Source organism: Pyrgilauda ruficollis, unplaced genomic scaffold (assembly GCF_017590135.1).
Source record: "Pyrgilauda ruficollis isolate IOZ18807 unplaced genomic scaffold, ASM1759013v1 scaffold27, whole genome shotgun sequence".
Taxonomy (NCBI): Eukaryota; Metazoa; Chordata; class Aves; order Passeriformes; family Passeridae; genus Pyrgilauda; species Pyrgilauda ruficollis.
Genome location: NW_024524044.1, coordinates 8,681,156 through 8,704,159, shown reverse-complemented (window position 1 = coordinate 8,704,159; position 23,004 = coordinate 8,681,156). Strand labels below are relative to the sequence as shown.

Genomic DNA, 23,004 nt, shown 5'->3' with positions numbered 1-23,004 from the left:
CTGTGGAGAGGTGTTGCCACATTTCTCTTCACAGAGAAAAGCAAGGCACAATTCTTCCCGAGGATTTCTGAGATTCACATTCTCTGAACCTCAGAGAAAGGGAAAACAGAATTCTTATCACTTGCTGTGCCTGTGTTGTGCCAAAGTAGAATGCAATATGGAGATTGTTTATCCAGAGTGAGAATGTTTTGTTTCCTTGGCCTGTTAGGGCCAAGAGTGTGTGTGTGTCGGGACTGTCTGCTGACAGTCATGGGAGAGTCAGGAGATGAGTGCAGTTCTGTGCAGTTGTGTGCAGAGTGAGTGCATGGCAGATTCAGTTTAGATGAAATATATATAGTATAGTATAATAAAGTAATTAATTAGCCTTCTGATTAGACAGAGTCCTCCTCATCATTCTCTCCCCTTCGTCTGGCACGCCCTTGCTTTGATAGAAATGCACATGGAAGACATCAAGCACAGGACAAAAGTTGCTCCAAAGATACACACCTGAAATCAGTCTATTGACTCTTCGGGTGAAAAAATGCACAGCTGTGTATATCCTCACACCTCAGGAGGTCTTGTGTGTGTCCCTGTGTATGGGAGGACCCAGGAACAGCTGAAGCAGCTGTCTTGTTCAGCCGCTCCCAGCTGAAGAAGCTGGCTGGGGGTTGTGTAGTTATCCCCTCTGTCGCTTGCCTTGTGCCTGCTGCAGAGTGGAGCTTTCTATATTCCAGGGAGGCTCTTACCCTCACTCCCAGCAGAGAAAAGGCTGGGAGCTGGGGGAATGTGTGCTCTTTTCCATAACAAGCCCTTGTCCTTTGAGTCCGGACACCTAACCTGGCTCTGGCTCCTCCATCGTAGCTCCCTGCTGGGGGTGACTGTGCTGCAAAGTGAGCAAACGCTTTTGCTTGGATGTTTTGTCTGCTGGTTTGTGTAGTATGACATGGAAAAGCTCTAGTGATGATAAGGGCAGGGGGAAAGGTGCACACAGCTACTTTCACACTTGCCTTATCCAAGATACTTGGTACTTGTGTATCATGACTAGTATGTGAGGGAAAGTGGGAAAAACTTATCCCAGCTAGGTGACATTTTTTCAGTGGTAAGATGTCCCTGATTCTGGCTACAGAGATGATTTACAAACTGGACAAAGTAATGAAAAGTGATATTTGATTAGAGCTGGCTGGTTATTACTGTAATGTGTCTCTCCAGCAACTAAGCTGCACATGTGCTTTCTCCAGGGCCTGCAGGAGAGTTGTGTGGGCAAGCTCGGCAAAGCTGCTCAGGTTTGTACAAGGGCAACAGGGCTCTGGGTGTGCAGCACCCACCGCTGGGCAGCTCCCCTCCCTCTCCCTGCTGCCGTCACCTCGTTGTCTCTCTGTTATGGCTACACGCCGATTCTTTAGAGCTGAGACTCACGGCTCAGTTTAGCCGGAGAGTACAAGCAATAGTAGTAATTTAGCGCCATCTACAGTCTGCAGATGGTTTACCTGCTATGTCCGGGTTTGAGTGGCGGCATCCACTGGAGCCTTCAGAGAAACTAAGTGTGCGCGCCTTGGAGAGGTTTGGTCTTGACCCACCACTGAGGTAGCTGCTATTGACTGAAATAACACAAAACAGGAGCATTCTGAATAAGCTCTGACTTGCGGCATACATTCGTTTATCTTTTTTCTTCCTGTGGGTCCCCCCGCGAGCCGCTGGCCGCGCTGCTCCGCCCGGGGCCAGTTTCACCCGCCGGGCCCAGCCGCGCTCCCGGTCTCCGGGCGGGCTGTCCCCATGGGCGGGACTCGCGGCGGCGCCGCCCCCGGCCCGGGCGCATGGCCTCGGTGCTGCGCAGCGCCGCTCGCTTCGCCCCGCGGCTGATGCGGGCGGCCTCGGGCCCGGCCATGCAGCAGCCCGAGGGCGGCGGGGGCTGGCTGGGCGCTCTGCGCTTCGACAACCTGGCTCTGCGCTCGCTGCCCGTAGACGCCTCGGAGGAGAGCGGCCCGCGGACCGTGCCCGGCGCCTGCTTCGCTCGGGTGCGGCCCAGCCCGCTGCAGAACCCGCGGCTCGTGGCCATGTCGCTGCCGGCGCTGGCGCTGCTGGGGCTGGAGGCGCCCGCGGCCGACCCGGCGGCGGCGGAGGCCGAGGCCGCGCTGTTCTTCAGCGGGAACCGGGTGCCGGCGGGCGCGCAGCCCGCGGCGCACTGCTACTGCGGCCACCAGTTCGGCAGCTTCGCGGGGCAGCTGGGCGACGGCGCCGCCATGTACCTGGGCGAGGTGCTGGGCCCGCGGGGCGAGCGCTGGGAGATCCAGCTCAAGGGCGCCGGCATCACCCCCTTTTCCCGGTAAGGCCCGGGCGGGACGGGACCGCAGCAGCGCCCGCTGCCCCGTGCCTGGCTCGGGCGCTGTGAGGGGAGGACGGGGACGGGGACGGCCCGAGATCGCATTGACGAGGGGCTGGTACCGTGCTGAGGATCGTTCCCTGAGGCAAAGGTCACCTCTAAAGCCCTCGTGGTTATTTGTTTTTTGTTTAACTTTGGCAGCAGCGAGTGTAATGCTTAAATGCCGGAGCAGGAGGTGGCAAAATTTTCCACTGGAAAACAAGAGTGTAACTGCATTTCTCTGCATCGTTCAGGTGTACATTACTTCTGTCCCTGGTTATTCACCAGGGATAGCCCTGGTAATCCCTGTGGTTTCCCCCTGTGGCAGGATGCAGACCATGATGACAGTGAGGAGAGCGGTGTGTAATTGCTGCCCACACAGACGGGATTTGAAAGTGGGCATTTTGGTCCTGCTGGTCCTTCCTCCCACTCTTCCCAGCTGTAGGAGGAAATAGTGGAAGAGTCCCCAGAATGCTATATGGCCAAATCCCTGCAAGGGATGGGTATCTCCATTAGTCACCTTAACCTTTAAATACTTTAAATATTTCAGGTAATTTTTCCCACTTGCATTTCCCATATTTTCTGTTCCAGCCATACGGTCTCTGTAACACCTTAGTTTCATGTATGTGGTCCTCTGAAGGCCTTCTTCAGGTCTGTGAGGGTTAAGGAAATCTCAGTGAAAATCCCAGATATAGTGGTAGCTTTGTAGATCTGCCCTGGGCAGCTCTCCTGCTTGCCTGTGGCTTTGGAAGTGCTGGGAGTGTGGGCTGAGAACCACCTGTGTCTGTTCCATATGCTTAGTATCTATTAAATAAGCTAGTTTGTTTAGGTGTTTGGGTTTCTTTTTTTTTTAGTGCAGCTGTTGTGCATGCTCATATTTAGGACCCCATTTCTAGACTGCTTACCCAGAAAGATTCAAAATGATATTTTTCATCATATTTCATTTAATTAAGAAGAAGACATTGACTTGATAAACAATAAAATAGCTATAGCTGTCCAAATTTAAAAAAAATATTAAAGACTGTTGCATCAATAAAACAAACATAGTTAATGATTAGAAGGGATATGTGTGCCTGGAAGGTTTATTCTGTTGTGTGTGCTCTTCATTGCAAGTTGTTGTGTCCATGTGATTGAACTTCAGCAGAAGTTTGAAGGTCCAGCTTTTCACATCTGCCACTACATTTTTGTGGGACCATGGACAGAGTGTGTCACTTCTAGGCTTTTATTTCTCTGCTGCTACAGAGGAGACAGGAGTTCCTGCCTTTGTAGGCTAAAAGCCATCCATGTCTCCTTGGTGCAGACAAGCTGATGGTCGGAAAGTGCTGCGGTCGAGCATCCGGGAGTTCCTGTGCAGCGAGGCCATGTTTCACCTGGGAATACCAACAACACGGGCTGGCACCTGCGTCACATCCGACTCCAGAGTCGTTCGGGACATGTTTTATGATGGAAATCCAAAAAATGAAAGGTGTACGGTTGTTCTGAGAATAGCCTCTACATTTATAAGGTAGGAGCCTATTTTGTTGATCATTTTGTTTTGGTTTTGTTTTTGTTTTTTTTTTTCCTGTAAAACTAAGCAGTCTTTTAAACTGTATTTCCCTAACAGTACACACTGTTTGTTTGTTTCTTGTTCTGGAGGCTTGGAACTTCTTTGGCTGGGCTGTAGGAAGCTGTTTTTCTTGTTCAGCAGATGGGATGGGCTGCTGTCTTTGCACTGAGACAAATAAATACTAGAGATGCTGGCCTGGTAGAAAGAAGAAGTAAGTTCTGCAGACTTAGGAGAAGATATTTTTCATGTTTATTCCTGTACAGAATACATTATTGTTTTTTTATAGTACTAGTAATAGTGGTGAATTATACCTTGATCCTTAATTCCAGTTCTAATGTAGTTCTGTGAGAGTTTGGGTGTACTTTCCCTGCCTGAGAAGTGTATGAGGTTCTTGCTGCAGCAGAAGCCATTAGGCATTTCAGGAAGTTGCATTGCTTCCTCTAAGGTTACAGAATATTAGAGGAAGGTGAGGTATGAAGAACATGTGAGGTATGAGGAATATGTATGTGTGTATTTGTGTGCATTCCTGTGTGTTTACATATATGGAAAATATATCTGGTATGCTTGATGTACAGTCTAGTATTTAAAAAAAGTCCAACTTCTACATATTAGCAGGATAAAAATTTTTCAGTAGAAGGAGTTGTAAGAAACTTTAATGAGCTGGTGTTCAGTACTGGCAAGGTTGGTCAGTTTGGTTACATGAGGATGTAGGAGCTTCCTTTCACCAAGTCACTGAGCCTCACCACGTTCAGTGTAGGAATCTTGCAGATCTTTTCTCTCGGTCACCTGAAGAATTGGTGTTAAGAGATCATGTGCTGTTATTGCAACAACAGTAAATGTTTTTATTACATGCAATATCAAATTAATAGTATCAGATAATTCTCAAACATGTTTTTATTTTGAAACAGATTTGGCTCTTTTGAAATTTTTAAGCCCCCTGATGAATACACAGGACGCAAGGGTCCCAGCGTGAACCGAAACGACATTCGAATACAGATGCTTGATTATGTGATCAGCACTTTCTACCCAGAAATCCAGGAGGCTTATTCGGACGACACTGTTCAGAGGAATGCTGCTTTCTTCAAAGAGGTAAGGAAGATCAGATTCTCTTCATAAATCCATATCAGTTGTCTTTAGGAAGTGCATCTGAAAGCACAGGTGACTGGAGTCAGTTAATACTTCGTATCACTCAATTGTCTGAACTCCTCTTTGAAGAAAGCATCCTTAGTGGACCCCGTTTATTGATGAAAGCAGTGTTGGTATTGATCTAACCAGTGAAAACAGTGTAACCTTCCTAATGGTAAATCATGATTTCCCTGCTTTGGGGAAGCTTCCAAAGGCTTATCTCAATTTTCTGGAACTATCTTAGACTGGGAGAGGGAGTTCTGGCTCTTACTGTCAGATGATGAGTTGATGGTGCTGAGACATTACTTGCAAGGCATCATTTTGTAAAATACTGAGATGCTGAGTCTCATTTTCCAAATTACAAACAGGAATGTTGTCTGCAAATCAGTTTAACTTCAAACTTCAGAACTGAAATGTTTCAAGGCAGTTGAGCACTTCTATAACTAGCCAGCAAACAGGGTAATTAAAAAATACCAGTGTCTAATACTTTCTGAAAGCTGTTGTGGTGCTTTAAAGCCTGAACTTATCTGGTATGAACTGAAGGAATGGCTGCAGCATGATGGATGCACTTTCATAACAGACCAGTAAGAGGTCAAAAGCCAGACTTGATAGCTGACATTCTACAGTTTGGTTTCGTGCCTTTTTTTTCTTTACCACAACCTGTGCATACTTGCATTAATTCTTCAAAGCAAGCTGTGGCTTAGTTCACCACTATGTTCCAAAGAATTTAACTCTGCTGGATAAGTCCTTTGTGTGTGAACAGTTTGGTTTGATGAGGAGAGCTGTGGCTTGTTGTGTTGTTGAACACACTCTGTTGTGTTCAGCTCTGTAGCTGTGATGGCATGTTTGCTTCCTGATGGCAGAAAAGTCATGGGACTTGGGGATCTTTGTGAATGTGTGTGTGCCCAGTCTGCTTCTTCCTTGCTTCTTTTGGCTGCTTTTCCTGGCCCAGTTACTACTGGTTTCCTTTTCCTTCCCTCCACCCATATTCCTAGCATCCTTTTCTTGTTTCCCCAGATCCATTTTTTGTTTGTTGTGCTCCTCGTGCCACTGCCTGTCCACACTCCCATGTCTGTGCTGTCATTGCCTCCTCATATTTTCTCTCTCATCCTTAGTGGAGACTTTCCTGACTTTCCTCCACCTGAAAATCATCCTTTTTAAATGAAACAAACACATCCATTTGCAGGGAACCGCTGTCACTTCAACTCTATCTTGTTTTATCATTCTTTCTGCACTGTGGAGGAAATGGAGAAAAAAGTACAGGTGGTTGCATTTCACAGCACTGTCTAGAAAGCAGACATCATTAGCTGTACTTCTCAAATAATTTGTAGCTGTTGTTTAAATTTAAATGAGCATGTCCTTGAGCTGACAGTCTCATTTATACATACACCATACTTGCCTTCTAGTTTGGCTAGCTGTAGAAAAATGTTGATGAAAAATAAAGGTCAAAGAAGATGCAGAGCTGTCTCTTCATTATCAATATACCCATCTTTGAGTGGCACCCAAGCTTTAGTTGCTTTTGGGCACTCTCATCAGGGGGATTTCTTTTTGCCAGAACCCTGGTGGAGAGCAATGCATCCATACAAGGACTGCCTTACCACTGGAGTGCTTTCATCCCACCCCTGGTGGCCAGGACTTTTTCATTTTTAAATTTTATATTTTCCTGGCAGAGAGCCATTCTGCAGGGTGTGCCTCTCTTACTGGGTCATGGCCTAGGTAATCAGTTTGGACACATGTAGCTGGCTGCTGGCTTCCAGCTGCCCCGTGAATCAGCACTCAGGGAAAATGTGTAAAGTACCTACCAGGAGAATTTTGGAAAAATTAGAAGTGTGGGGTCTCAAGGTAGACCAAAAGGTTGTGTTCTATGCATCATTTGTGGTTTTCACTGCCTGTCAGGGCAAGATTTGTCTAATTTTTCTTCTTTACTTGACTGCGTGTGTTTTTTAAAAAAAAGGTAGAAAAATTCTGGATTTGAACACAAAGGCATAGAAACATCTAATTAAACAATTTATAGGTTGTCTTTTGAACCTCAATGAAATATACTTACACTGCAGCATGGAGCAAATAGTTGTTGAATTTTTGTGCATTGTTAGCTATTTGGGAAGAAGAATGATTTTATCTATGAAAATAATTTGATTTAAAAGCTTTAGTGAATGGCTATGCAAAATTTTTACTTACAGCAATTTAGTAAAGTATTTGCAACTAGTTTTATTTAAAAACCATGTTAGCTTCATGACTTTTAGATTTTTAGTGTTGTAGTTGACAGGTGGGTTAATGTATTTAAATAACTAGGACTGCTTTAAAATGTTACACTATTTATTTGAAGGATGGGGCACATGCAGTGATTTTAGTCAATTCCATACAATTAGTTCCATATAAATAGTTCTCAGTTCAGCAGTGAAAAATTACTGATGAAAATGCATTCGGTGAAGAATTGCATTTAAATAAAATCATTGTTCTTGCAATATTTTTATTTAATCTTGTAGCTTTATTTCCACTCTCAGAACATGGAGAGAAATGCTTATCAGTGCTAAAACCTGTTTGCACGGAATAGTTTTTTGTGTCAGCCCTTTAACCTCCCTCTAAATCACCCCTACATATGAGGTAAACCAAAAGACTACACTTGCTTATGTGATTCCCTGCCTTTAGTTACTCTTTAAAATTAATAATGGGCAAAAGAATATATTTGTATAATGACTGCACTAGTATGCAAGTCTGACCTCAGGCAGTTTACATTGTTTCAGTGTCCTGTCCCCAGAGCATTTGAAAGCTGTTCAATTGGCTGACAAGTCAAGCATGGAAGGAGAGAAGTGGATGCAAGTGGAAATGAGAGGCAGGGAAACAGGGGAGCTACTGACAGGAGGAGAGAGGCAAGCTGTCCTTAAGATGTTTGTGTGCACGGCATACTGCCAGAATCTGCTTCCATGGGAGCTGTAGAAACATAGTTCAGACTAGGAAATACATGAATGTGTTGGAAATACATTGTTGTGGTGACAAATGAACACAATGTCCTTTCTTTCAGGTCACCAAGCGGACAGCGAGGCTGGTTGCTGAGTGGCAGTGTGTGGGGTTTTGCCATGGCGTGCTGAATACAGACAACATGAGTATTGTTGGACTCACCATTGACTATGGCCCTTTTGGGTTTATGGACAGGTCAGTGTGGCATCATTGTTTGCAATGTACATATGTTGTTCTTGCTATGTAGGACAATCCTGGTGTTTGCTTGTGGTTGCTTTAATATTTTAACTCTAAAGCAGACTTTTGAATTACCTTCACGGCAAAGGAGATCAAGGTAGTTGTCCTATAATTCTTCTTGTCAATGTACTTTAAATGTGTTCACAACTTCTCTAGCTGTTAGACTGTTCTTGTAGCCTGTGGCTTTGGGAAAAGAATCAAGGAGTGTTTCCTTTCAAATTTTGTAGTTCCAGCAGACTAAAATAATAAAAAATAATAAAAGTACTACTTCTCACAGTATTAGTGTCCAGATAAGTAGAAGAATGCTAACAATTTCTTCTCTTGTAGGTATGACCCTGAGCACGTGTGCAATGGGTCTGATAATACAGGGCGCTATGCTTACAACAAACAGCCAGAGATTTGCAAGTGGAACCTGGGGAAACTTGCTGAAGCTTTAGTTCCAGAGCTGCCCTTGGAAATAAGCCAACTCATCCTGGAAGAGGAATATGATGCAGAATTTGAGAAACACTATTTGCAGAAGATGAGAAAAAAACTAGGCCTAATCCAACTGGAATTAGAAGAAGATAGGAAGCTGGTGTCTGATCTGCTTGAAACCATGCATCTCACAGGTTGGTGAACAGCACAGAAGGTGCTTATTTAATAGCCTATCAGAGTCTATTATCAAATCAAAATACAATTTATATCTTGACCTTAAAAGAAAATAGCCTTGTGCAACTACGTTGTTATTTGGGAGAAGAACAAAAGGCTGAAAATAATTACCTTTGTGTGAACTGTGGAGTAGTTGTTGCCTTATGCAACTCACATTTGCACCCTCACTGAAAGAACAGTTTATTTGCTTCTTTAGAATGGTGACCTGTACTGCTGAGGGAGGAGGGAGGGAGGAAGTATGGGAACTGCTTTCCTGCTGCTTTATTAGTTGCATTACTGATAAATTATTTTTTTTTCAGCCGGAGACTTCACAAATATTTTTTACTTGCTGAGTTCATTCTCAGTAGACATTGATCCTTCAAAATTTGAAGGTTTCTTGGAAGACCTTACAAGTCAGTGTGCTTCTGTCGAAGAACTGAAAGTTGTTTTTAAACCACAGATGGATCCAAGGTATTACTTTTCTTAAATGCTTTTGGTTTTTGCTTTTAGTTTCATTATAACCATAATGGTATGCATGGTATATAATATTTCACTGATTTTAAGATTAGAAATGTCACTGTTAAGTAGATGCACTATGGTACACAGCAGTGACTTTCAGCAGTTGGCTTTTGAGTTAAAGTTGTCTGAGCTTTTGCTTGGTCTTTTTTTTTTTTTATTTCCTTCCCTGTTTCTGCTGACTTGAGGAAATGAGATTGACAAGTAATGAAGTGATATGGAAGTATTTTAGAGAAGAAATGGGTTTGAGCTACAATGCTACTGTGTTCTGCTAGTGTAGTGTCAGCAAAAAGTCACTTTCAACTGCCAAAGTTCTGGCCTAAGGATAACCTTGAGGTGGTGTAGTCCATGCCCCATTTGTTCTGCAGTCCAGCTACTCTGAGCATGGAAAAATAATAATTCATGTTCATCTGCTGTTTATAACAGTGTCTGCAGCAGTTTTTCAGTTTTTGGAGATGGGGGAGAAAAAATTAAAGGTTTTTTCGATATACTTCTCTCCCTCCCACCAGCCTTGTTTAGTAAGTGCTCCATGAAGGTAATGAACCTACCAAATTTTCAGCTTTTGCTGTGTATTGATAGCACAATACAGAGATGGTTTGTGTGGTAGAGATGGGACAATATTTTTTAAACACTGCATTCAGGACTAGAGAAACATGAAAAGTAGCTGTAAGTCATCATGATAGGGATCATTTTGGAGGGGAATAGTACTGTATTAAAGTGAGTGCATGACTGATTTATTTTTTAATCCCAGCACTTGGATATCACAGATCTAGGCATGTCAGATGTGTACACCAGATCTGGATAGTACTTCATATGAACTCATAAATCAAAGCATGTGGCTTCTCTCTGCTGACTAAAAGTAGGAAAATATAACTTGATATAATGAGTCTGTTTTGATGCCGGGAGAAATGTTTTCTTTTGTCCTTTGCTTAAAACTGCATTCACAGAGAAAATAAAAACACATTGTATTTTGATATGCTGCAGCTCTTTGGGTTTTTATTTTACTTTATGCTATGCTGTAGTTAGTAATTCAGGAAAAATAAAAGCTAGCACAGTATTGCAAAATAAGGTGTAGCTACTGTACAGCACCAGCTAACACAGTGAAATATTAAAAGATGCAATCCTAGTCAAACTTGCAGCAAAATAGTCTGGATATTGTTTGGAATTTATTACCAGAAAGCAGTTCTCAGTCTGTGATTTAGACTTGCTAACTAAAAAATTCAAACACAATGTTGTCTCATGCAACTTAAATGAGGTATTTTCCCCATATCAATTGGGTTTTTATTAGTACTGGCAAAATTAGTAGGTGTTAAAGAAAAAAAAAAAAAACCCCAAACAACAAAACCTTTGAACTCTATATTATCTTCATAGCTAAATAAGATCAAAAATTTTTAGCAAATTTCTTTCGGAGTTCAAAGGGTATTTTGATGAGAATAGTGCAACTAAACCACTAATTTTAAAAATCTACTATCTGCACTTTATATACCACAGGAGTATTAATTAAACACACTGAAGAAGGAAGAAGAAACAGTAAAATTAGGATAATTTATAAAAAAAGTTGTTTTGTTAATTACAAATTTCTGTTACTTAACCTCTCTAGTGAAATCCCAGTTTGTTGTGAATGTTTTTGTATCTACTTTGATTGCAAAGAGATGGTTCTTGACGAGCAGCTCAACTTTAGTATCTAACATGTTTGCTCTTTTTGTTCCCAGACAACTGTCAATGATGCTGATGCTGGCTCAGTCTAATCCTCAGCTGTTAGCATTAATTGGAACAAAAGCTAATATAAATAAAGAACTGGAGCGCATTGAACAGTTCTCTAAACTGCAGCAATTAACCGCAGACGATTTACTTAGCAGAAATAAAAGACACTGGAAGGAATGGCTGGAGAAATACAGGTAAGGTTTCTCAGTACTGATAGCACTGTTATATTCCTGCATTTTGAGAACAATGTGCATGTCTCACAAAAGACACCATATCTCAAATATAGATTAGGAGGGTGGGGAGGGCATGCAACTGAAGAATATTGTCTACTGCCATCATCAGTGTCTTTGTTGCTGTGAAAGTTCAAGGACATCATCTTACTTTGTTTACTAAATTTTGAGGTAGTGTGAAGATGTAGAAATCATGTAGCATCAAATCTAATATGAAAAGTGCTTCAGCAGTGTTGATGTTGATTCTGACATAGACTAATTCCAGTTGTGAACTTTTAAGTGCTCAATAACTACAACTGACTGACCTCTAAGCATTCTATCCTTTGAAGTTTTTCTCCAATGGAAAAGTCTATGTGTTAATACAGAAAGCAAGTATTTTTAATCAGAGAGTGAAAACAGAAATCATGGCCAGGAAAAACAAATGTCCAGACTGTTCTAGTGATCTTATTCTCCAGCAGGGCTGAGAGCTTTAGCAAATATTACTGATAGAAGGTACCTGAAACTGCCTCTGCTGTATTGCATCCTCGTGCTTTTACCAGAACAGCAAAAGCTTTTACCAATAAACAATGTAGAAATACTTGAAAGACAGACCTGAGTGTGTCAGTTGTTGCAGAGCAATGCAGAACAGACCATATCCTGTGTCTTGATCTGACTGGAGAACAGAAAAGCTGTGCTGTGCCACTTCCTCAAGCTGTGTCAGGATCTGCTGACTGTCCCTGCTTTTAAACTAAGTGGTGTTTTCTAGTCTGTTGTCATGCTGCATTTTATAAACTGAGAGCATTATAGATGATGTAGTATTTTTTAAGAACTGCAAATGAAGTATCTCAAAACAAGAAAATGTGTCAACTTCTACATATGGTTCTTGGTAAAAACCAGTTGTTGCTTAATTTCAGAGTCCGTTTGCAGAAAGAAATAGAAAGCGTTGGTAATTCTGATGCCTGGAACACAGAGCATGTCAAGGTCATGAATTCAAACAATCCAAAATATATCTTGAGGAATTATATTGCCCAGAATGCCATAGAAGCAGCTGAAAATGGGGATTTCTCAGAGGTATGCTATTATTGCTCTCTCTCTCTCTAGGCTTGTGTGGATGTATAGTGGTGCTGTCAATGACTGACATTATACCAGGCAAAATTTAGTCTGGAATCTTGGGCAGTAAGGGGATCGGGAATTCACTGTTCAGGAGATCTCTATTGTTTTTATTGTAACTTTAATTTTAAGGACTGCAGTACAAATAATGGAATAAAAACTCTGAATGTGAACTTCACCAGCTCTTGTAGGCTGACCTCAGGACAAGGCATGTACACTGCTTTTACGTCCTGAGAGTGGCTTGGAAGGCAGTTGAGGGTAAATTTATATTTGTTACTTTCTGGAAAATGTTACCTTTTAAAATGTACAGCTTTCACCTGTGGACTTCAGCATGTGGAACATTACATGCAGAATATGGGGAAATTAATTATTTTGAGAAATTATATAAGAATTTATATTTAATATTTGCATTTCAAGTTATTTGAGCCTGAGTCCCATACACATACAAACGCAGCCAGGTACAGTTTTACAGTTTGCATCTTATGTATATTGTTCATCTGTTTAATATTTGGCTTGTCTGGAGTTCATGTATTAAATACAATACACTTGCTCATTATTTGGCATGAGATTTGTCTCCATATCATTTTGCCTTCACTTCCTAAATTCTTAACAACCATGCTGTGTTTTCGCTCTAGGTAAGAAATGTGCTGAAACTTTTAGAGCATCCATTCCAAGAAGCAGAAGGTTTCCAGGAGATAAAGGAGGATGCAGAAGAGGAGGGAGCAGCTGCTACAGCAGCTGTTTGTTCTCAAGAGAGCAGAAGCAAACAATCATATTGCAGCAAACCTCCGCTGTGGGCTTCAGAGCTCTGCGTTACGTGATCTTCATAACTGCCTTGTTTCGTTTTTTGCTGTGAACTGAAGACTCTGATCCTCCTTCAGCAGTGAAGAATTCAGCAAGGCAAACATCAAAGTGCTATTAAGTTATTGAAACAACACTACATTTGGATGCATCTGCAGCAGTCTTCAGCTGTGCTTAATTTGAAGCAATTGTGGATCATTGGAACAAACCAGTGACAATCAACAGCCCATACACATCAGTAATCTAAATGTTTTAAGGCCCAAAGTTTTTCCTTTATCCTCACTACATTGCAAGGAAAAAACAAGGTTTTATGTTGAAGCAGGCTGAACTTCAGTCATCGAAATGGAGTTGTTGTTATGTGAAGACAAAACCAGCAAGTCAGGAATCTGATCTGTTTTTGTCTGATGTCTTAACTAATAGTACTTCTCATATTTATTTACTGCTTTCTCTATGCAGAAACTTTTAGTCCTCTTTAATGGAGGAACAGATTCAGTGTTGCTTGTTTGAAGCTATGTTTCATTTAATTAAGTAGTTCATTTCTTGTGAACCTGCAGATTGGTATTTAATCATTATCTATTTTCTGAGAACGTGTGCAGGCTAGAATTTGGGGGAGCAATTGAATTTTTTTTAAGAGCAGAATTAAGGGAGATTACATACATCTGCACTTGAAAACTTGGTGGTGAAGTTTATTCAGGTTCAGTATGTTTGCACACAGCACCCATAAATATCTGCTAAACTCAGGAGTGCAGTTTGTAACCCAATTGCCTTGGGCAGGATCCATAAGCCAAATTAGTTTGAGCCTTAAACTACCCCAGCACTCAAATCCGGGTTTGTTGTGTATTTACTTCTGTGCTCCTAACAGAGTCTGCCTGTTTGAGAAGTGTGCAGGTGAGGTACCTGCTCATCATGCAGGTCAGTGGGGCTCTTCCATTCCTTCTCTACTCTTGCACCATTTAGTTTGTTTCCATGGTCCTTGAAAATCTTCAAGCTGGAAGTTGGCCATTTAGGAGCATGCTGTTTGAGCTTGGGTAAAAGATGATGGAGGATGTGGGAGGAGAAGAGGAGCTGACTTGCTCACAAGTTACTTAAAATGCTTCAGTTGAGGTTTCAGGGGAAGGTTGTTTGCCATTATTGTCACATCATCAGAGTTGTTCTGAAGTTGTTACTTAGCTTTCTGAGTTTCTTTTTGAAGGACTGTTACTAGTTCAGACACCTGAAAGGTTTGGTTTAATGCAAAGGCTTCTCTTTCCAAAGAGATCACTGTCTCACACTGAGATGTTACGTGTCCTCCAGGAAATTCTTCTGCTACCCCCATGCAAACTTGTCACCAGCTTGGGTTGAATAGTGGTTTTTTAAGTCTTCCTCAGTATGAGCCGTCAGCAGACAGAAAGAACAGCTGGACTGTTGCTTATCCATCTGCACTAATAGTCAGTTTGTCCTCCTCACTGTCACAGGACATAGGGCATGCTTTGTATGTAAGCTTTTATTCTGTCTTGGAGCTGGAGGAACTGATCTGTGATAAACTGTGATCTCTGACAAGCACAGCACTTTCTGTGTAATTTTGGAGTCCTTAAAGAAAAGGACAAACTAGGTGTATTACCTAGCCCATGGAAGAATGGTGTAGTTGAAAGAGGTCTGCTGGGATTAATCCATTTTTGTGGGAATTTGAAGCTTTCATTGAGGACTATCCTTCCTTTAAATTTGGGTTACTGAAACCAAACCACTTAATGGAAACATTAGCAGAAAGTCAGTTCTGGGTAAACAGGACTGCATCAGGGAGGGAAAGTGCATCTGCAGTTTGAAATAGCTTGAGACATCCCCTTGCAGAACCTGTGGTCTCTTACAGTGTGCCTGGTCCACAAGGGAGCAACAGAATGGGGAGAAGTTGCTACAAACTGATCAACATAACTGTGCTGATTCTGTTTCTCAGTTTATATCTTTTTTTTTTGGGACACAGAGGGGAACAGAGTTTTAGAGGAGCTCTGTCCAAGCTTTTTCTTTACCAAAATGTTGTAAAAAGTAATGATTCTTAACCGTGCCTGAAGTATCAAGTCTTTTTAACAGCATTCTAATAATAATAATAATTTGGGGGGGGTTGAGTAGGTCTCTGTTAATAGTGGTACAGAAAAGGAGAATAATAATATAATTGTGTGTTTGGAGATCCAAGAATTTGGATTAACTACCAAATTATTGTGCACCTATATTGCCAAAATCACAGAGGAGATACTTTGGAATAATTTACAAGCAATTATCTTATCTTTAAAAGGGAAAATGAATGTTACAGTGAGAACTGCAAACGCATTTGCTGCTAAATATTCTTTGCTTACATGTCAGTCAAGTGCAAGAGGTCTGGCAGGGTTGGAATGATTAATGCAGCCCCTTGGTGTGCCACTCAGTGAAGTTGTATGTCTAACAGATGTTCACCAACAGTGGAAACTCTGAAGCTTTCACACGTTCCAGCTGCACTGACACCCAACTGCTCGGCTCCCCAGGGCATGCAGTAATATCAGTGCTGTGTGTTTGAAGAAGCATGATGATCCAGAGCCAAGTGGAATGCTTGTGCTCTTCCAGCACTCTAATTTCAGCAGGTGGGTTGTAGTTTGATCTCTGATGATAGTTTCTTCTGTTCTTGTTCCTGGAGCAGTGTGGAAGGAGGAGGTTGAGCAGCAGCATGATTAGGCCAAATTTTGTCCAGATCAGAAAGTTAGAACTTAGCTCAGTTCTTCAGAGAGAAGGGAGTGCAGCTTAGAGCATTTGGGAATCTAAATACTTGAATCATAATTTGCTTCCTGATTTTTACTGCCTGCATTTGCAATGGGTTCTGAAAATAGTATTACTGGTCAAATATTCTGCTTACATAAAAGCCATGGAGTTGTGCTCAAAATGAAGTGGTGACTCTTCCTATCAAAAGCTTTCTGTGGAAATACTTGATTAGACTTAATCCTGTGGCTATATCATATATCCTAAAGTACCTTCGCATAAAATCAAGTGGTACCTACCCAGATTACAAAACTGAAATGAGAACCTATTGGAGATGAGTCTCTGGATAGTCTCACATGATAGTGGGACTCTTTTCATGACTTGGTAAGATCTCACCATAACTCTGCTTCATGAGCTTGTAAATCTACAGTTGCAGAATGTTTTGATGTCAGCTCTTATTTTGGAATGTTGTGTGGGTTTGGGGGATTTTTTTGGTTTGTTTCTGGGTTGGGTTTGTTGGGTTTTTTTTCCAAATAAGTGCTACAGATTTGATTATTTTATAAAAATCAATTAAAATTGCAATTTTAATATTTTTGTTAATGCCTATTTCCTGAAAGTTTTACTGTTAACAATACTGATCGCAGATGTGAACCCAACAGGAGGGTTTCACAGTGGTGTCACATCCAGTGTATGATCACAGTCTGAATTCTAAACAATGCTGTCACTACCCTGGTAACATAGTTGCATCTTGTCATTTGACTTCATGCTTCCTGTGTCCACGGGAAGGTTTTTAGTGCGCAGTGCAGTTCTCAGTTCCTCTCACCTGTATACAAATTGGTGCTGCCACTTCCCCTTAACACCTCTGTTTTCCCTCACCCTGACATCAGCTGTGGAGCTGAAGGATGCAGCTGCCCTGTGTGCAGCACAGGTACCATGCCATGTAAATCAGAGGACGTGAGGGGCTGTGATAAAGCTCCAGACAGACATGAGTACACCATTTTTGTTTGTGCAATTCTTGCAGCAGATGCCTCATTAACGGGAGCAGAAAATCAGGGGAGAAGTCAGGTTTTCTAAGCTAAGTGTGCAAAATCTCTTTGTACCCCCTAGATAAAAAAAACATACCCAAGGCCTGATATAAAGTAAACTTTGATTCTGTGTTTAACACTGCTTATATAGCCAGAAAACAAACCATTAATCCATTGTCTAGACTTCAAGGGATTTCTTTTCATGGCTTGTTGCAGAAGTGATAGAATTGCAGCTCTAAGAATCATCAAAATCATGAACGAAGACTCACTTGAAACAAAAAAATCCCCTTTTTTAAAATGTGATTGGAAGTTTAAATGTTGCAAGACCCACCCTCATGCAGCAGGGAGAGGATTTTTGATGAGGCTCTGAGAATTCCCCTAAAGCCACAGCTTCCACACAGTGCCCATACAGGCAGCAGACAGATACCCAGCCCAGCATCTGGCCTGAAGTTATTCTCTGAGTGGATATGTAAGTTCACAAGGTGATGTTGGGTACATTATGGTGTCACTCTGTGTGCCCAGATCCATCAGAGTAAGTGTGTGAGCATGCCCTATTAGCCAATTCCTCTTGAAACTGTTCTGTAAGGATCATGTAAATACATTTTTGGGTTCTCAGAGGTGACTTTTCTGGGGCAAAATACACAGATCTTCAGGAGATATTCTCAAACATCTAAGATGTAAACTCCTGTATTTAAAACATTCTCTAGGCTCCCTGTGTAAAAGAAAAATATAGAAATGGGAAGAAATAGCTGCTTTCCAGGCAGTGAGTTACCTGATACTAGCATAGATGTCTAAACAGAACATGTAAATCACACCTCAGAAGTGTCTTTTTCTCCCCATAACTATAAAAAGAGTCTAAACAAGTGGCTCAGATGTAAATGTCTGCAGTGTAGGTGATCAAAGCCAGGTGAGGTATGTCCACCACTGGAGCATGGGAAGGTGCAGACAGACAGACAGACAGCAGCTCAGGGTCTGAGAGCACACACCACCAGCTCATGACTAGTTTCTCACTGTGCCTATTCTGGTGCTAGCTAATGCTCCAGCATTAATGAGTCCTTCCTCTACCCTTCCCACAGTGAGTTGCTGACAAATAGTCAAAATGGTCTTAAGAAGTCAATCAACTCTGCCAAGTATTTAAAAGTGGAAAATACTTAGAAAAAAAAACAAACTTGTATTTATTAAGAAGTTATATATCTAGAAAGAAACAATTCTGCAATTTTTTTCCTTAAAACTTCCTAGTTGAAATGTCCATAGTCTAAATCTTATTTGGCAGACCAACTTAAAAACATTTGAAGGAAGATTAAATAAGCAAAGAATGACAAACATCAAATAAATAATTTAGAATCATAAAAATACTTTTTTTTTTGACCTTTAAATGCTATTATGTTGCTTTGCTATTGATTTTGTTGGTTTGGGTGGTTTTTTTGTTTTGTTTTATTTTGTTTTTTTTTTTTTTTAATACAAACCCAACACTTTAAGGAAATTTGCAAATAATTGCAAATAAATGGCTGGAGTTATGTAAGAGGAGAAATTGATGGGAGCTCCAACCCTGCAGCTATGCTATCCATTTGCCATGAAGGCATCCTTTTCCTGACTCCTTGCACCAATGATTGGAACCAGCACTCCCTGACATCAAGAAATTGCCCTAATTTCAAACACTCTTCAGGATGACTTTCACTGCACATGTCTGTGTTTGCATCCTAGCTTAGGACTGTTATTTCGATGCCTCTTTTTCACCACTGGGATTGGACCACAGAGCTGTCCTGGACCAAACCAACAGGATCAGCCCCCCAGTGAAGCCAGAACACAAACTGTGCCCCAGCTCCATTGGGCAGCCAGACCTCACCGCCAGAGCAGTCCTTGTCCCAGGACACACCCCTGGAGCAAGGACAGTGTGGACACAGGGCCCAGCAACTGCAAAATCACAGTAAGAATCCACAGCCCTCAGTTGAGCTTTTATACAGAGGATTCAGCTGCTGCCCGAGGACTCACGTGCTGCAGGTATCTGCCCACAGCCTCTGCCCAAAGAACTGTAATCACCTCAAGTACCTTCAAAGCTTTGCTTCTACTAACTAAATGAACACAAGCTGTGTTACTTCCTAATCTTCTACAGCAGCCTCTCCCATACCTCCACAAATTCCCTAGAGCACGGGTCTGAGCACTGGCACTGCTGCTCTGACCCTTTTGGTGACTTAGGATGCTCTTTGTATTCACTCATTGGCTCCTCCGTGGAAACATGAATTTAAAAGTTCGTCTTTCTGAAGTGACTTCACAAGTCCCTCTCAAGGATCAGATTTTAAATTATTTTTCTTTTAGAACTCTCAGGCCTCCATACCTCAGTTCCTGGAAAAACACTGTGAAATGTGGTCCCTGACTCAGAAAGTAGCTTACAATTCCCTTGCATGAAAACCGTTTAAGAAAGGCAAATTATAGCAGAGCCGAAGAAGGAGGGGAAATGCAGAATAAGTTACAAAAGCGTTCGAGATCGGCTCGGCTCGGCGGGGCGGGGCGGGCGCGTAGCCACACTTGTAGCTGTTCTTGGTGCTGAAGGAGGGAGGTTTCGGCAGTCCGGAGCCAGGGCCATGCCGGAGGCTAAGGGACACAGCCGGGAGCACCTCGCCGGACGGCTCTGGAAGTTTGCTCCGCTCCTAAAGGCCCTGCCCAGCACACGACCATCGCACAGGGATGCCCCACGCCGCCGGGCGGGAGCCCCGGGCCGGCCCCGCGGAGCCGCGGGAGCGCAGCCCCGGCGGGACCGCAGCGCCCGCCCGGAGCGCCCGCTCAGCCTCGGTGAGACAGCGCCACCTCGAGGGCGCTACCCGCAACTGCAGCCGCGGCGCCGCGCGCTGCAGCGGGACGGGCTCCAGGGCCGGGGGGGCCCGGCTCGGCAGGATCCTGACACCAACCAGACCTTCCCATCCTCCCATGGCACGCTAGTCTGAACTACTTTCCTTAAAGGGAACAACATTCTTCTTCGCTTTGCCCGGGGCTGTCTCACTTACTTAGAACATCATTGCTGGAAGGAGGAATTCCAGGAGTGCTTAAATATGTCCAACCAGCTCTTCCATGATCATCTTTGTTGTGTGTTACTGCTCGTGTTTATGTTAAAGGTTGGCCTCGGGCAAACCACGGGACTCAGACAATGTTCAATGGGTCTTTCTACAGCAACAGTGTAGAGCCAGCAGTAAGGTCCCAAACATCAGATACGGCTCCCAAAGACGCTGGCTGGGAAGTCCAGGGGCTTCAGGACAAGACATCAGTCTGCACCAGAAGCCAAGCCTGCACATACACACCCAGTCCTGTAAATTCCTGAAGAACAAGTCAGGTAAACAAACAGCTCTCTGCCTCCCTGGGCAACAAACCAACTCAGTCTGCAAGCCACTTGCTCTTGCAATCCCTTTTCTGTAGAACAAAAGGCAGAGAGTTGATTAAATACAGCACAGATAAAGAAACAGCGTAGATGTATGTTACAACTGTGCATTATCATGTTTTGACACTGACTTTGAATCAGAGCAGAAACATTCAGGTCAGCTTCACAGCTGGTATATTCTTTTCTCATTCAGAAAAAAATCATAAAACTATCTATAAAACTATCTATCTATAAAATAATCTTATTCAATAGTCCATAGGCCTGTAGCTTTAAATAACTGTCCTCTAATCAGACAATGAGCTCCTCATGAAGACATCCACCTTTTAACCAACCATGACTTCAGGATCTCGAAACCAAAGTATTTCAAGGCTGACTACCTCTCTATAACATTCTAGTATTATTAATTGGAAGTTCAATTGTCTCTTCTCACAATATAAGGGGATAAAAAGTGGGAAAAGGAAAATTATACAAATATGATCCTTTAGTTGGACACAGTAGTTGGAATATATTGGGAATTACAGCTTTATTTTGCCTTAGTGATGCTGAATTTCTGTTTTAGGTGTTTTAAATAATCACCACAAAATAAGATGCATAGTTTAAATTAAGGATAAAGAAACTAAGCTTGGCACAAGTGTTCCAACAATCACCAAGTACTTGAATAGTCAAATATTGTATCTCCTAACAGACCACTTTGGCACATCCTGTTCTCTTCCACTGTGACTGTAAGTCTTAAAGAAATTAGTTCTATTTAGATTAAGAATTAATATCAGATTGAAAATAAACCACATCAAATACCAGGTACTAATATCTGTGGGAACATTTGTACCTCATACCCATGTCTCAACAGTTTTAGAAAGTATCTGTCAATTTATTTCACATACATGTATTTACATTGAAGGAAATTCACACCACTGAAAATACAACATTTACACATTCACAGATATACAGTTTTGCACTCTCTCCTGTGTTAAGACCAGGCACTCAGCTCTGCTATCTCTGCAATAATGACAGTATCAATTTTTAGCAGATCAAACAACTGGCAGGTTTAGTGGATTTTAAGCCTCATCATGCTCTGTATATGGTGGTTATACTCTTCAAGCTTTTCGATAGCAGATTATTTCACTGAAGAAAAATGCCTCCTGCATGGCATTTGCATAAGCTTCTATAAATCATAAGCATATACATACAGCTTCTGTTTTACTGTGTTACCAGTGATCCTTACTCTATAGAGGTCAGTTATCCTTGTAGTAGTTATTAAAGTTAATTCGCAGCAGAAAGTCCTCCAAATGTGGTTGGTATCCTCTATTTACAAGCTTTGTTACCACTGGAAGAAAATAAAAGAAATAAAGTAAGCTTCAACTAAGATTAATATTGTAAATTCATCCTTGACAGCATCTGTGGCTTTTAACTTCAAAAAACCCCAAAACCATAATGCAGAAAACTGAGAACAAATATACATTTTAACAAAAGAAAAGTCCAGTATTTATTTCTGGAATTACAAAATGTTTCAAATAAATGCAAAAGAAAGACTATGTGTCAGTTCTAAGTGAAAGTGCATTATTCTAACAAAGCATTTCCTTATTATGTTGCTTTAATGGAAGCAAAGAAATCACAGAATCTTTCACAATAAAGATGGTGTGCTCCTATCACAATTTCAACTGACCAGGAAGCATGTTTAGGTCCTCAGGAGACCTCTGTGAAAGAAGCAGCTCTGCTGAAGTTTTCTTGAGTGAAGTCCATTGTGAGAGAGAAAACCAAAGAGAAATTCCTAGGACAAACCCCTCAGTCTATGAACGAACACACCAACTGCTCTTAACATCCTTAACTGCAAAGGAAAAAATCCAACAGAAGCTCCCTAAGCTCACAAACATCCCATGCATCAATATCAAGGGAATTAGCAAGCAGCAGCATCATGCAAGGAAGAAGGGGAGGTGTATTTTTAGAAGTTAGGGCCTGAGCCAAAGCCATTGAAGTCCAGACAACTTTGGACTGGCTTTCAATGGATTCTGGATCAACCCATTGTGGAAAGAGCACTTTACAATACGTGGTGACTGAAGGTACAAGTGGAGATAAACAAGCACGTATTTGTTTTGTAGTGCTTAACAAAGAGGGTGTAAAAAACTGGGTCACTCATCAGATTTCCTTACAGAATGGTCTATTAATCTCTGTCCATGAAGCAACCATAGATCTCGTAGTATGGGCTTAGGTGGCTCCCACAGGTGTTCTGACTTCCTGTAGAATTTGGAAGCAGCCATTCTAACTCATCCTGAAATATCTGTTTTTGGTCCTTTGATACCATTTTTGGACACCCTTAAAGAATAAAAAGGGCAGCTCATTTCCTGAAGAATATAGTCTGAACTAAAAAATACTTTAGTAGAATAGATCTAAGAAAAGCAGATGCACCTCCTTCAGGAATTCAAGATTCTCTCAAAAAAAGGAAACCAGATCCCACAAACCACCTTTATACCAGATGAAGGATAAGTAATGTACTAAAACACAAGCAAGATCAGAAAGACAAATGGAAGGTAACTGTTTCAGCACATTATAGCCTAAGCTGACAGTGAGATTAAATTTTACCATGGTAAAGGAAAGAACATTTGGCAAATAGCTGAAAAACTTGCCTGGAGCACGTGCTGGAAGGCTTTCTGAGCTTTAGGCCAACAAGGGAATCGGAACTTCCAAATCTCATACCAGTGGCAAAACTCAACTATTGCACAGATATCTAAAATTACTTCTGA

At 41.9% G+C, this 23,004-nt stretch overlaps 2 protein-coding genes across 2 annotated transcripts in view; one reads left to right on the top strand and one right to left on the bottom strand.

The window, feature by feature from the left end:
* Positions 1–1,783: 1,783 nt before the first annotated feature.
* SELENOO (selenoprotein O) lies at positions 1,784–17,928 on the top strand. The gene is made up of 9 exons (XM_041471512.1): positions 1,784–2,302; positions 3,639–3,842; positions 4,793–4,973; positions 8,032–8,162; positions 8,532–8,812; positions 9,152–9,302; positions 11,060–11,245; positions 12,175–12,331; positions 13,006–17,928. The coding sequence occupies exons 1-9, from the start codon at positions 1,794–1,796 to the stop codon at positions 13,198–13,200; spliced, it is 1,995 nt and encodes a 664-aa protein (XP_041327446.1). The 5' UTR covers positions 1,784–1,793; the 3' UTR covers positions 13,201–17,928.
* Positions 17,929–21,517: 3,589 nt separating this feature from the next.
* The window catches only part of TUBGCP6 (tubulin gamma complex associated protein 6), a 39,880-nt gene continuing 38,393 nt past the window's right edge, over positions 21,518–23,004 (bottom strand). Inside the window, exons 45-46 of the mRNA XM_041471496.1 lie at positions 22,414–22,576; positions 21,518–21,590 (exon numbers count right to left, since the gene is read on the bottom strand). Of these exons, the coding sequence (XP_041327430.1) occupies positions 22,425–22,576 (152 nt within the window). The 3' untranslated portion in view covers positions 21,518–21,590; positions 22,414–22,424. The remainder of the gene's footprint in view (positions 21,591–22,413; positions 22,577–23,004) is intronic.